The sequence below is a fragment of the Thermothelomyces heterothallicus genome, assembly GCF_042370625.1.
Source record: "Thermothelomyces heterothallicus CBS 202.75 unplaced genomic scaffold P884_scaffold_24, whole genome shotgun sequence".
NCBI lineage: Eukaryota > Fungi > Ascomycota > Sordariomycetes > Sordariales > Chaetomiaceae > Thermothelomyces > Thermothelomyces heterothallicus.
The window spans coordinates 95,927-108,204 of NW_027192585.1; the positions used below are offsets into that span (position 1 = coordinate 95,927).

Here is a 12,278-nt window from a genome sequence, read left to right on the forward strand (position 1 = left end):
ACGAGTAACGGTTGCCCAGGATTCTCCACGTGCGATGATGAGGCACAGCCGGGTTGGGGATTCTCAAGAACTTCCAGGTTGTCTGAACTCTAGTGCCTGCAGGTGTGTGCGGCCCCGGTTCCTGGTATATAGCCGGAGATCGAGGCGACAACCCGGCGTCCACTTAACGTTAATTATTACGTACCTAGGTAGTGTAGGTACCAAGGAGTCACGCAGCACGCCGAATCTGTCGGACGAGTTTGACGATTCCCACGTGAGACCACCGCTCGATCGACGTGATTGAATCGAGGTTGCAGCATTTATGCAAGACTAAAATATTTTCCACCTATAGGCAGGAAAGGAGGCCAAAGGAAGACAGCAGAGAATCATCATCGAACATTGTTCAGGCACTCACCTAATAATTAAGCTCACAGCCCCGCATCCGGGGCCGGCCCAGCCGTGGCTGCATTCGGCAGTCTCCCATCGGCCGTGCCAATGGGACCCTCGACGCAAGGACTGTGAAAGGGAGTTGCCGTGTCGATCAGCGATGGGTTGGCAAATAACCATATTACCCGAATCGCCCCTTGGAAGGACACGGGGTTTTGGAACCAAACTCGGAGCGCCGATCATCCAAAGTGCCAAGGCAGGGCTTCGGCTGCTATCTTTTCAGCCGTGAGGAATGCCTTTTTCTTCTTTGGATAGCAGCAAGGGCGCTTGTTTAAGCAAACCAGGGCATGCCCGCGGAGGTGAGGACACGGGCACCCCCTTCCCTCCCCCCCCCCCCCCCTCTTCCCCCAAGGTTACAAGGGCGGCCGGGGCTGCGGAAAGAGGGAATGCGGGGAGAGTTTCACTCCGTCGTAAATACCCAGAGATGGCAAAGGCCACCCGCGCCGAGCCCCGTCCCGGAACCAGGATGCTGGCTATCCGTATTGTCGACGAACCAATCTGGCATCGACCCCTGGCTAATATCGGTCGGTCGGAGGATGGCCACGCACGGGAGAGGGCCGCGTCCCGCTTGGCGGCGGCGGCGCTGTAGTGTATAAAGACCGGGGGAGAGATCGTGGTCAGCGGTGGGAAAGAAAGATGAGCATCCGCAGCGTCCCACACACTCCTTCGTGATCGAAGAAGGTGCCGACCTCCTTCTTCCCAAGCAACAATGGTCCATCTGACCTCAGCCCTTCTCGTGGCCGGCGCGGCCTTCGCCGCGGCTGCGCCCCTGAACCACATCTTTGAGCGCCAGGACACCTGCTCGGTCAGCGACAGCTACCCGACGGTGAACTCGGCCAAGCTCCCCGACCCGTTCACGACGGCAGCGGGCGAGAAGGTGACGACCAAGGACCAGTTCGAGTGCCGGCGGGCCGAGATCAACAAGATCCTGCAGCAGTACGAGCTGGGCGAGTACCCGGGACCGCCGGACAGCGTTGAGGCGTCGCTTAGCGGCAACGGCATCACCGTCAGGGTGACGGTCGGCAGCAAGAGCATCTCCTTCTCGGCCTCGATCAGGAAGCCGTCCGGCGCCGGCCCGTTCCCCGCCATCATCGGCATCGGCGGCGCGTCCATCCCCATCCCGAGCAACGTGGCCACCATCACGTTCAACAACGACGAGTTCGGCGCGCAGATGGGCAGCGGGTCGCGGGGCCAGGGCAAGTTCTACGACCTCTTCGGCAGGGACCACTCGGCCGGCTCGCTCACCGCGTGGGCCTGGGGTGTGGACCGGCTCATCGATGGTCTGGAGCAGGTCGGGGCGCAGGCGTCGGGCATCGACACGAAGCGTCTCGGCGTGACGGGCTGCTCGCGCAACGGCAAGGGCGCCTTCATCACGGGTGCGCTCGTCGACCGTATCGCCCTGACGATCCCGCAGGAGTCGGGAGCCGGCGGCGCGGCGTGCTGGCGCATCAGCGACCAGCAGAAGGCGGCCGGCGCCAACATCCAGACGGCGGCGCAGATCATCACCGAGAACCCTTGGTTCTCCAGGAACTTCGACCCCCACGTCAACTCCATCACGTCGGTCCCGCAAGACCACCACCTGCTGGCCGCCCTGATCGTGCCCCGCGGCCTGGTCGTCTTCGAGAACAACATCGACTGGCTCGGCCCCGTGTCGACAACCGGCTGCATGGCCGCCGGCCGCCTCATCTACAAGGCCTACGGCGTGCCCAACAACATGGGCTTCTCCCTCGTCGGCGGCCACAACCACTGCCAGTTCCCGAGCAGCCAGAACCAGGACCTCAACAGCTACATCAACTACTTCCTGCTCGGACAGGGCTCCCCCAGCGGCGTCGAGCACAGCGACGTCAACGTCAACGTCAGCGAATGGGCGCCGTGGGGCGCCGGCGCCCCGACTCTGGCATGAGCCGTCGCCTTGTTTTCGGGAGCGGATGCCAGGCCGTGTTCGCACTTCACGCCGTGGTCTCCGTCGTCGGCGGGCATCGCTGGCAGGGCATTGGTTGCAGGTATGGAAGGAAAAAGATATGTAACTGTAAATACGGAACAGGATAACGAGTTCTCGTGTCTTGTCTATTGTGCCGATTGAGTGCGCGCCGTGAATGTTCTTTTGCTCATGCTGTGATCTCGACTCGTTCAGTGACCATCACCAGACTTTACTTTATTCTCGACGATGTAATAAGCGAACCGTCAAATATTAAATTCCCCTTCTGCCGAACGTGACAACTTGAAATTTGCTTGTGGAGCGCCTCGAGCTGGCTGTCGCCGGAAATAACGGTCGAGAGTTGTGATGAAGTGGTTGTGGTTGTCGGGGAGAGAACTGGCCCCATTGGTTGTCTGCCCCTAGCGGGTCTGGCAATAACCGGGTTTAGGCAGCAGACCGAGGGAGAGCCCCACCTTCCAGCATCAAAAACGGAAGGCGCCGTCTTGCAGCAAGAAGCAGCTGGTGACGCACAAATGCCATAGCGATTTGCCCAACCTTGCCAATCACCGCAGTTCGCCTCGAAATTCTTCACTGCAAAAGTCCAACACGGCTCGTAAAGTGTATGTGCAAACTGTGCACTACCCAACCAGCGGCACGCGGTCGGATCTTGCGCCTTTCCCATGCATCGGCCCCTCGCTTGCGCTGCTCCTCTTCTGGCGCGGCAGTCCAAATTGCTGTGTTGAAAGAGGGACGGATCCCGGCAAGTTGACGCCGCGGGAATGCGCCTCCGCACCGCTGATGTCTTGAACTCTTCATATCCCTGGAGGCGGGGGACCGGATGCAGATCTCGGTTATCTTAGCTTGCCCAATACGGAGTACTCCGTACTGACGAGGACAGTGGTTTGCTCTGCAGTTTTTTTGCATTGCCGGTCCGTTAACCTGGTCTAACAGCAATAATCACCCTCGATATATCCACGGCTTGCATGCGCCAGGCCGGAAGGCGGCGGTCAGGATTCCAATCCCCACGCCTCAAGTCCCTTGTTCCGCACTGGGTGATTCCTTAGGTCGTTGTCTCTCATCTCGCGTGGACCCATCACGCCGGGTTTAACATGGCAGAGAGGAATCCCCGGTGCCGAACGCAAACACGCACTTCCATCCCCGGGTTCTCAAATCCTGCAGTCTTCTTGCTGCCGTTTGCTTTTTTTTTTTTACCTTCTTTCACTTCCTCAAGGTTACAGCTGCCAACGTGCTAGGGCATTAACAAGTTGTTTTCATGTGCTATCTTCCTTTATATAGAGCATAGATACGCCTAACTTGGCCAGCTACACCACTGTTTCTCCTGGCTTACCATCAGCCTGTTTTCGGTATCAATATCACGGTCGAGGGGCCTGAGGTGGCCACTCTCTCTTCCAGACCATGGCCGGGACGCAGGTCACCTGCTGTACGGCGACTGAACACGGCAAGGTTATAGCATCGTCATCTTCGCCATCATCGCCATCATCACCATCATCGCCATCATCACCATCATCACATTCACCACAACCACCCACACCACCACTATCACCACCACCAACTACTACTACTACTACTACTACAGCAATAACAACAACATGCACAGTCCTGGATTCTAGTACCGAAATAACCCCCCTCTACCTAACCTTTGCGACCCCACTACCTAATCCAAACACTACCATCCGCGGCCCATCGGCGCCAACCCAACACAACGACAAGAAGAAGATGATGATGAAGATGAAGAAGAACAGGAGCAAAAACAACAGCGACTCGCTTCCGGCACCGCCAAATCTCGAACCGTACTCCGACCCGCAGACCTGGCCCTCTTCGCGGAAATACCTGCTCCTCGTCCTCGCCTGCATCGGAACCTGGCAGACCGCCTACACGGCCGGCGCCTACTCGCCCCCGCAGCACCTCATCCAGGCGGGGCTGGCGGGCCACCCGTCCATCGAGGCGGTGCTGACGGGGATCACGACCTTCTGCCTGGGCTTCGCGTTCGCGCCCATGGTGCTGGCGCCGCTGTCCGAGATGAACGGGCGCTACCCGGTCTTCGTCGCCGCGGGCGTCGTCTACGTCGCCTTCCAGGCCGCCTGCGCCCTCGTGTCCACCCTGGCCGGCATGCTGGTCGCCCGCCTCCTCGTCGGCGTCGGCGCCTCCGTCTTCAGCACCATGGTCGGCGGCGTCATCGCCGACATGTGGGACGCCCGCGGCCGCAACACCCCCATGGCCCTCTTCAGCGGCAGCGTCCTGGCCGGGACGGGGGTCGGCCCCCTCGTCGGGGCCGTCATGGCGCAGCGGATGGCCGACGCCGGGAGGTGGCGGTGGATCTTCTGGCACCAGGTCATCATGGGCGGTGTCATGATGTTGTTCGTCGTCGTCTTCTTCCGGGAGAGCCGCGGGTCGGTCTTGCTGTCGAGAAAAGCCAGGGCGCTGAACCGCTGGTACGAGGAGCTGGAAGAGCACGGATACTTTGGGGTGTGGGTGGCCGAGGACGGCAGCCTCGGTGACGGCTCGTCGCCGCTCGGGGATGCGGCAGACGAGGAGAAGGGGCCGGCGTCGGCTTTGGAGCAAGGGCGGACGGCGCGCCGGTTGAAGCGGATCCGGTGGCGCGTCAAGGAGGACGAGGAGCGAGCCTCTCTCGGCCAGATGATTGCCACCTCGGTCTCGCGGCCTTTCTACCTCCTCTTCACCGAGTCTGTCGTCTTCTTCTTTTCGCTCTGGGTGGCTTTCGCATGGGGCGTCCTCTATCTCACCTTTGGCTCCATCCCGCTTGTTTACCAGCGCGTCTACGGCTGGTCTCTCGAAGAGGCCGGCTACATATTCGTCTCGCTCATCGTCGGTGCCGTATTCGCAACCGCTATCGGCCTCTGGCAAGACCGCCTGCTCTACCACCCCAAGTGGGCGGCGAGCCCCGCTTCCGGAACTGCCGTCGACATCAACAGCAGCAGCGAGACCTCGGACGACTCGAGCAACAAACACGCGTCGTCGTCATCGTCGTCGTCGTCGTCGTCGCCACCGTCGCCGCCGCCTGCCGCTGCGACAAGTTCGCTCTCTGACCGCATCTGGGCTTTCCTCCGGCGCAGGTTCCCCACCTCGGCCCCCGAATCCCGCCTCTACTTCACCTGCATAACTAGCACCTTTCTGCCCATCGGACTCTTCATCTTTGGTTTCAGTTCCCGCCCCGACACGCACTGGATCGGTCCCGCGATCGGGCTGGTGCTAGCCACGATGGGCATCCTCTCCGTCTACCTGGCCGTGTTCAACTACTTCGCCGACACGTACCACAAGTACGCCTCGTCGGCCTTGGCCGCGCAGTCGTTCTGCCGCAACGTGCTGGGCGGCGCCTTCCCGCTGGTGACGAGACCTCTGTTTACCAACCTCGGGCCGGCCAAAGCGGGAGCGGTATTGGGGTCTATCGGAACGGCACTGACGGTCGTGCCCTGGGTGTTGGTTTTCTTTGGAGACAAGATCAGGGCAAGGAGCCCGTTTGCTAGCGTAAGCGTGCTTTCCAGTCATCTTGCGGGAAAAAAAAAAAAGGCAGCGCGCTAACACTAATCTATTTAGCAATCCACATCGGCATGAGCCACGGCTCAAGGAGCTGATCCCGGCAGAGCCGTTGTTACATACATATACGCTTATCACGGTGCTCAATCGTCTCTTACCATGCATGACGACAAGTCTTGGGGATTTACGATAGACTAATAATACATGGCGCATCTACTTAAAAGCAATGCGATCTACCTCCCTCGTCTCGACATATGTAATTCCCAGTCTAGTCTATATCATCCTCGTTCGTCCCGTTCCCGTCGTTCAAATCTGCTCTCGAGAGCTTTCTCCACGCCTCGCCTAGAGCTTCCTCCTCCTGGAACTGCTCGTCATCCGGTTCCAGATCTAGCTCCGGTTCCGTTTCAGTCAACGGCTGCCCCCTTTCCCCCTTTCCGCCCGATATCTGTGCGATCCGCTCCAGGACACCAGGCTTTAACGTCCCATCCTCGTTGACATCCTCGACAAGATGGAGCGTGAATAATACGACCAGATAGACTTGGCCCGTGGTGCGGTTTCGGAGGACGTATCTAAGCTGGTGTGAGCGCCTGCGATGATGCCTGGAGCTTGTTAAGAGTAGTTCCTCTTATCGGAGAAACAGTGACGTAAACGCGCAATTTCGAAGGTAGTGAGTGGCATGGTGTCGTGTAAAACGAAAAACAAGCAATGAGGCAAGAAGCAAGAAGAAAACGTAATTAGCTGCGTACCTCAGTCCCTGCCCGTCCCAATACTTTATGATGGGCAGGTTGAAGCCCGGCAGCCTGAGCGCAAAGTCGTTGAAGTCAATGTAGGGGTTGAAGAAGTCGACCCCGTACGTCCTCCCGTACTCCCACGTCCACTTCTCCTTGTTCTCCGCCTTGAGCGCCCACTTCATCCTCTGCTTGGCGTCCTCGGGCGCCCCGATCCGCCGCCGCCACTCCGCCCCGGCCTCGTCGCCGCCCTCCTCGAACCACAACCCGCCCCGGGCCTCGTCCTGCTCGCCCTCGCCCACGCACACCACGTTGAAGGAGCTCAGGGCCGGGCCGTAGAGGTAGGGCGCGTCGGCGTACGGGTCGCCCTCGAGCCCCGGGTCGATCCACCACTTGACGATGTTCATGGCCGTGCCGAAGCCCGGCGGCAGCCGGTCGCGGATGGGGTGGTCGAGGTCGTTGCCGAACTGCAGGTCCGTCCCCAGGACCCCGGCCGGCCGTTGCTCCTCGGTATCCGCCTCCGTCTTCTTCTCCTCCTCCTCCTCCTCCTCCTCCCCGTCCTCGGCCAACCCCACCCCGTCCGCGGCCCCCTCGCCCCCTCCGTCTTCTGCTTCGTCTTCTTCCCCGTTGGTGAGAGGCCGACCCGGCGCCGTCGGCGGCCGCTTCAGCTGGAACCGCATCGCGATCGAGTACTGGTCCCCGTTGTCCCGATGTGGCGCGGCGTCAAAGTACGGAGAGCTCTTTGGCGCGCCGCGTGGCAGGCCCCTGTAGCTCTGCACGCGCACGCACAGATCCGCGTCGACCAGGTCGCTGGCGATGTGCACCGGTTCGGCCGAGTTGACGGGTACTTCAATGTGAGAGGATAGATCGTAATCCGGCCCCGCGGTTACCCTGATTACATATTTGTGTGCCATCTTTTTTTTTTTACCAAGAAAAAAAAGAAGAAGAACAATAATAATAAATTTGGTTCTGCTGGGTTGAGTTGCTTTCTTGAGTTTCTTTTCTGGTAAGCGTGTCTGTGGCACGAGATGCAGAACCGCGGTCGACGACGATGAAAGGTCTGAGGGTTACGATGAGACACAGCTATGGTTTTTAAGTTGCTGAGAGGGAATAGAGACTTGTTTGATAGAATAGCACGTGTGAAACCTTACAAAGTCTGACCTTAGACTCCTCCAAGGTTTGTTGCTGTTCTCTGGAACTCGCCCCTCGGAGCAGAGACCTGCGACGGTTGATGACGTCCATTGCCACTGCCACTCTAACCGCCAAACGCCAAGTCCCTCTGGCTCCAGAGAGCCAGAGGCCGCGCCCCCCTCCTCCCCCCCAACCTTTCTCCCCAAACAAATTTGACAGCCAGGTAGAGCCAATAGGACTTTGCGTTTGGCGGTCACAGCAAGAAGTCCATGCCGCAAATGCAGCAGCCGCTCCAGGACTCCTTGCAACCTCACTAATCAGAGGCATTTGTTTACTCTTCGGATCAATGTGTCGGTTGCGGGAAAAAAAAAAAGGCCGTTAAGCCGGTCTATTGTCCCCCGCAAAGCCACCAAAGTAGATTCGTCGCTCCTCAGGTGACCATTTCCCTTCAGGTGGCAAATGTACAGGACGATTATCATACACCCGGATCGCCCCCCGTTCTACGTCGTCTACTCCTCATCCTCGTCGGCGTCCGTAAAGTACTCAAACTCCGCCGGAGCCGGCGCCTCCTCATCTCCCTCGTTATCCTCATCCACGGCCGTGAGCACGCCCGCTGCTGCCGCGGCGCCGCTTCCACTGCCAGCTGCCGCGCCGCCACCGACCTGGGCCGCGCGACCTTCTGTCCCACGGGCGGTAAGCTGGAGCAGCTCGTTCAACTCCGGCATGCCGCCTCCGCCACCCATTGCCCGCGAGGACCAGTTCGACAGTAGCGGCTGGGCCGCGTTGCGAGGCGTAGCTCCGGCGCCTGTGGTGGCACCGGTAACGGGGGCACGCTCCGTCGTAACCTTCTTCAGCTTCTCCTCGACTAGCGTCTTAGGCTCATCGGGTTGCGTGTCATGGAGAAGGATAGGACCGCCAGTAGGCTGTGCGAACTGTTAGCTGCTAACCGAACAAAAAAATACATCAACGGATGAATATCGAGGCCTACCTTCTTAACCGGCTTGTAGCGTCCTGCCGGGAAGCTAATGTACTTGAGCTGGCCCGGGAGGACGCGCGACATGTTCTCGATTTCGTAGCCAACCTTTTCCTTCTCGGCTTTCTTCTTCGCGTCCGGGCCGGCCGAGCCGTCCTTGTCGGCACTAGCTACGCCCTCCTTCTCCTTCTGCTCGTCCGCCTTGGGCTTCTTCTCCTCGTCTACTTCCATCTTGTCACCAGAAGGCGCCGGGATCTTGGTGACAGTAGGGGTATCGATGTCCATGCTCTCCCGACGCTGGGCGCGCTCCTTCTTTTGAGCGCGGCGCTTCGCTTGAGCCGTGGTGGAGAGGATAGCCGTAGTGACCAAGGCGGGCCCCTCTTCCACCTTGACTTCCTGCTCCGGGGGGTAGTCGAACAGGCTGGGGCGAGTCGCGCAGTGGAACTTGATGTTGGGCATCTCGAGGTCGTGGTCGAGGCCAATGATCGAAGTCGGCGCAAAGCTGAGCGACAGGAAGTGGGTGAATGGGAACCAATACCAGTACTGCGTGAAGACGGCCATGCCGACAACGCCTGCCATGTTGAGGTTACCCGTCTGAGTCTGTAGGCCGATGGTGCAGTTCCGGCCGCCAGCATCGAGAATACCAAGCGCCAGCGCGGCACCGAACTTGGTCATGGCATCCTCGTGCCGGTCGCCAACGACCTTTTTCAGCGTCTTCCGGATGGTGGCGACCTTGGGGTTCATGGCCTCGTTTTGTTGAACCATGATCATGGAAAGGGCGATGAGGGCGCCCTGGCGGACAAAGTCGGTCGGGTCCTTCATCATGGGCTCGAGCAGATCGATGGCCTCGTCCAACCCGGTGCCAGCGCACGCGATGCCGAGCGCCATGGCGGAGCCATACCGCACGTGAGGGTTGTACGACTCGGCCAGGAGCTCGACCATGCGAGGGACGCTGCCAGGCTTCCGGAAGAGGATAAAGCCAAGGCTCATGACGGCGATTCTGCGGACATCATCGTTGACATCGCTCACGGCGGTATGGAGAAGTTTCCGAACGGCCTTGTTGCTTCCCGTGCCGCAGTATGCCAGAGCGACGGTGAGGATGCCGCCGTAGCGCAGCGTCGGATCAGGGTCGTTCAGCAGACCCTCAATCATGCTATCAGCGCCTTCTTGGCGCCCGTACATGATGAGTGCCATGCCGAGAGCACAGCCACGGACAATCTTTTCGTGGCTCGTTTCGTGCGCGTAAGTGAACATGGTCTCAAGAGCCTTTGCGTTGCCGGACCCGAGCATGATCAGTCCAACGGCCAAGCCAACGGCCTCGCCATTGAGAGCAGAGTCAGCGAAGAGCACCTTTGTAAGTTCTTCGTAAATCTGCTCGTCGCCGCAAGCCATCCCCGCGATGCCGAGACCGAGGGCGCCACCATGCTGAATGACTTCTTCGTCTGCCGCATTGAACATGGTTCGGAGATATTCAAGCGCGTCGGCGCCGTGGTTCGCATGGATCAGGCCATAAGCGTAGAGCGCGCCGCCTTGGCTAAAAATGGAACCGCTCGACACCCCACCTTGCTTGGGAAGGTAGGGTTCGAGAAGCTTGCGCGTCTGGCTGATATTCCCACGGTGAATGACACCGAGCGCAGCGGTCGCGGTGAATTTGGACCAGTTGACAGCCTTGCCCAGCCATTCCAGGTTGTCTCGGAAAAACTTATCGTTGGTCGTTCCAGCGTTCATGAAGGCGTTGCAGAACGTGACCGCCGTGTGGAAGATAGAGTTGCGAGCCTCTAGGCTGTCCCGTACTCTGTTGAGGATGCTCAGGTCGGTGTGATTATTGCGGTAGAGGAACTCTAGGTTCAGCCTGATGGTCGTGCTGCCGTCCAGGATAGACCGGACGTTCCTGTAGACCTTTGCCACTTCTTCTGGAAGCTCCTCCTCGGAGTTCTCCTGGTTCTCGAGGAGAGGTTCTGATTCCCTGGCGCCCTCGCCCCCTTGCGCCGCTTCTTTCTTCTTCGGCGGCTCTCCAGAGGGCAGCGACTTGATCACCTTAGCCAGGAATTCTTGCGTTCCGTTATCGTAGAGGTCGAACGCAATTTGATAGGCAGTCGCAATTGCACTCTTGTCGCCCCTAGTAATTAGCTGCATAAGAAGCGACGAAGCCTCTTCGTCCGAGTCCAGATAGACAACGCATTTGGCGATGGCAAAGTAGTCCGGATTGGGAATGTCGTTGAGCAGGTCAAGAATCAGGCGCAGCATCTCGGTTCGCAATCCCCGTTCCTGGACAATGTCCATGCAGATGGTAAGGGCATAGTCCATCAAGTCCTCCGCCGGGCCCTCGGCACCTTCTTGCGTCTTCGTCTTGTCGCCCTTCCCGTCCTCGCTGGCCCTCTTAATAACCCTGCGAAGCACATCAAGATTTTTCGCTTCTACGGCGATACCGACCACCTGCCGATACTTGCCCTCGGCCAGGGCGTTCTCGAAAAGTCGCTCAATCACATTCTCTAGGGCCGTCCACGTAGATTGGTCGGTAATCTGAGCCCCTGAGGCAGAACGGCCCTCCTTTGTCGGCTGGAAGGAAGGGTCAAGAATGGTATTGTCAACTGAGTTGCGCGAGAGGAGCGACTTGGAAGGCAGCGTGGACTGCGAGAAGGGCGTTGTGGCCGAGATCAAGGCTGAGCCATCGAGCGAGCCACTGCCGAACGTGGTAGCAAGGGCTGGCAATTCGATGTCGTTTTTGGACAACTTCGCTGGCGTGTGACGCGACGATGAGACGGCAATGTACTGATCGATGCATTTCGAGATGATGGTCTCCTCGAACTCGCCGGGTGCGTCGAGCTTGAACAGAGGGCCGGCGGCGAGCGCAAACGTCATGCTCTCATTGTAGTCTTGCAAATGAAAGTAGACCTTGGCGAGAACTAGGGCGGCGAGCTGGCGTTCCGGGAAGCTCTCGTCTTCGTACAACGCCTCACTAGGGGGCGCAAGTCAGCTAACCATCATCAATCAGGGAACAAGCTCGAGTACGTACATTTGGCTCAATGCCCCCGCTACCTCAGTCCAGACCGTGTCGATATCATCATTTAGTGTCTTGAGCGCAAAAACCTTGAGTTCCGGCTCTTCGTCGGCCAGAAAGCCCAGAACGCCGGTCGCGGAAACGAGGCCCGGCATTGTGAAGGGGGGAACGGATGCGGCTGGCGTCGAATATCGGCGTTGGAGTTGGTATGAAAAATCAGCCGCTACGTCTTGGAGCAGTCAACCCCAAGGAATGACGAAAATGAGAAATCGTTTTGTTGTTGGCGCAGCGCGTTGGGTTGATCAAGGCTGCGTTCGTTGGTTGTGGTGGGACGGGCGAGCGCTCTCGAAGCTCAGGCTGCGGCAACAAGGCCTCACTCAGCTGGTCCACGTCAGGAAGCTCCTGCCTTGCGGCTGCGAGCGACCCCCCGCCCAATCAGAGCCTGAAAGGCGGGTCAGCTTGGAACAGCGGGGCTGGTCTGTGCGTCGATTCAAGGTGGGCCCCATTGGAATCTGCCAGCTGCTTTGCAAACACACTCTTATTATTACCGTCTTACTCTTCCAACAAGACAACGTCCCGATCGTT

The 12,278-nt window shown here is 59.1% G+C and overlaps 4 protein-coding genes across 4 annotated transcripts; 2 read left to right on the forward strand and 2 right to left on the reverse strand.

Moving 5' to 3' along the window:
- The first annotated feature begins 881 nt into the window (after nucleotides 1-881).
- On the forward strand, nucleotides 882-2,471 carry P884DRAFT_263040 (4-O-methyl-glucuronoyl methylesterase). The gene has a single exon (XM_069441722.1). The coding sequence runs from the start codon at nucleotides 1,136-1,138 to the stop codon at nucleotides 2,327-2,329; it is 1,194 nt and encodes a 397-aa protein (XP_069294997.1). The 5' UTR covers nucleotides 882-1,135; the 3' UTR covers nucleotides 2,330-2,471.
- Nucleotides 2,472-4,093: 1,622 nt separating this feature from the next.
- Nucleotides 4,094-5,938, forward strand: P884DRAFT_302090 (major facilitator superfamily domain-containing protein; the record flags this gene model as incomplete). The annotated part of the gene is made up of 2 exons (XM_069444908.1): nucleotides 4,094-5,851; nucleotides 5,921-5,938. 2 exons carry the CDS (start codon nucleotides 4,094-4,096, stop codon nucleotides 5,936-5,938), a joined length of 1,776 nt encoding a protein of 591 aa, XP_069294998.1.
- Nucleotides 5,939-6,128: 190 nt separating this feature from the next.
- On the reverse strand, nucleotides 6,129-7,819 carry P884DRAFT_248811 (uncharacterized protein; the record flags this gene model as incomplete). The annotated part of the gene is made up of 3 exons (XM_069440563.1): nucleotides 7,164-7,819; nucleotides 6,607-7,091; nucleotides 6,129-6,459 (listed from the first exon to the last, which is right to left on the reverse strand). Exons 1-3 carry the CDS (start codon nucleotides 7,500-7,502, stop codon nucleotides 6,129-6,131), a joined length of 1,155 nt encoding a protein of 384 aa, XP_069294999.1. The 5' UTR covers nucleotides 7,503-7,819.
- A 100-nt stretch (nucleotides 7,820-7,919) lies between these two features.
- P884DRAFT_248813 (armadillo-type protein) lies at nucleotides 7,920-12,064 on the reverse strand. Its single transcript, XM_069440564.1, has 3 exons — nucleotides 11,709-12,064; nucleotides 8,708-11,651; nucleotides 7,920-8,642 (listed from the first exon to the last, which is right to left on the reverse strand). Exons 1-3 carry the CDS (start codon nucleotides 11,846-11,848, stop codon nucleotides 8,229-8,231), a joined length of 3,498 nt encoding a protein of 1,165 aa, XP_069295000.1. The 5' UTR covers nucleotides 11,849-12,064; the 3' UTR covers nucleotides 7,920-8,228.
- Between the last annotated feature and the right edge of the window lie 214 nt (nucleotides 12,065-12,278).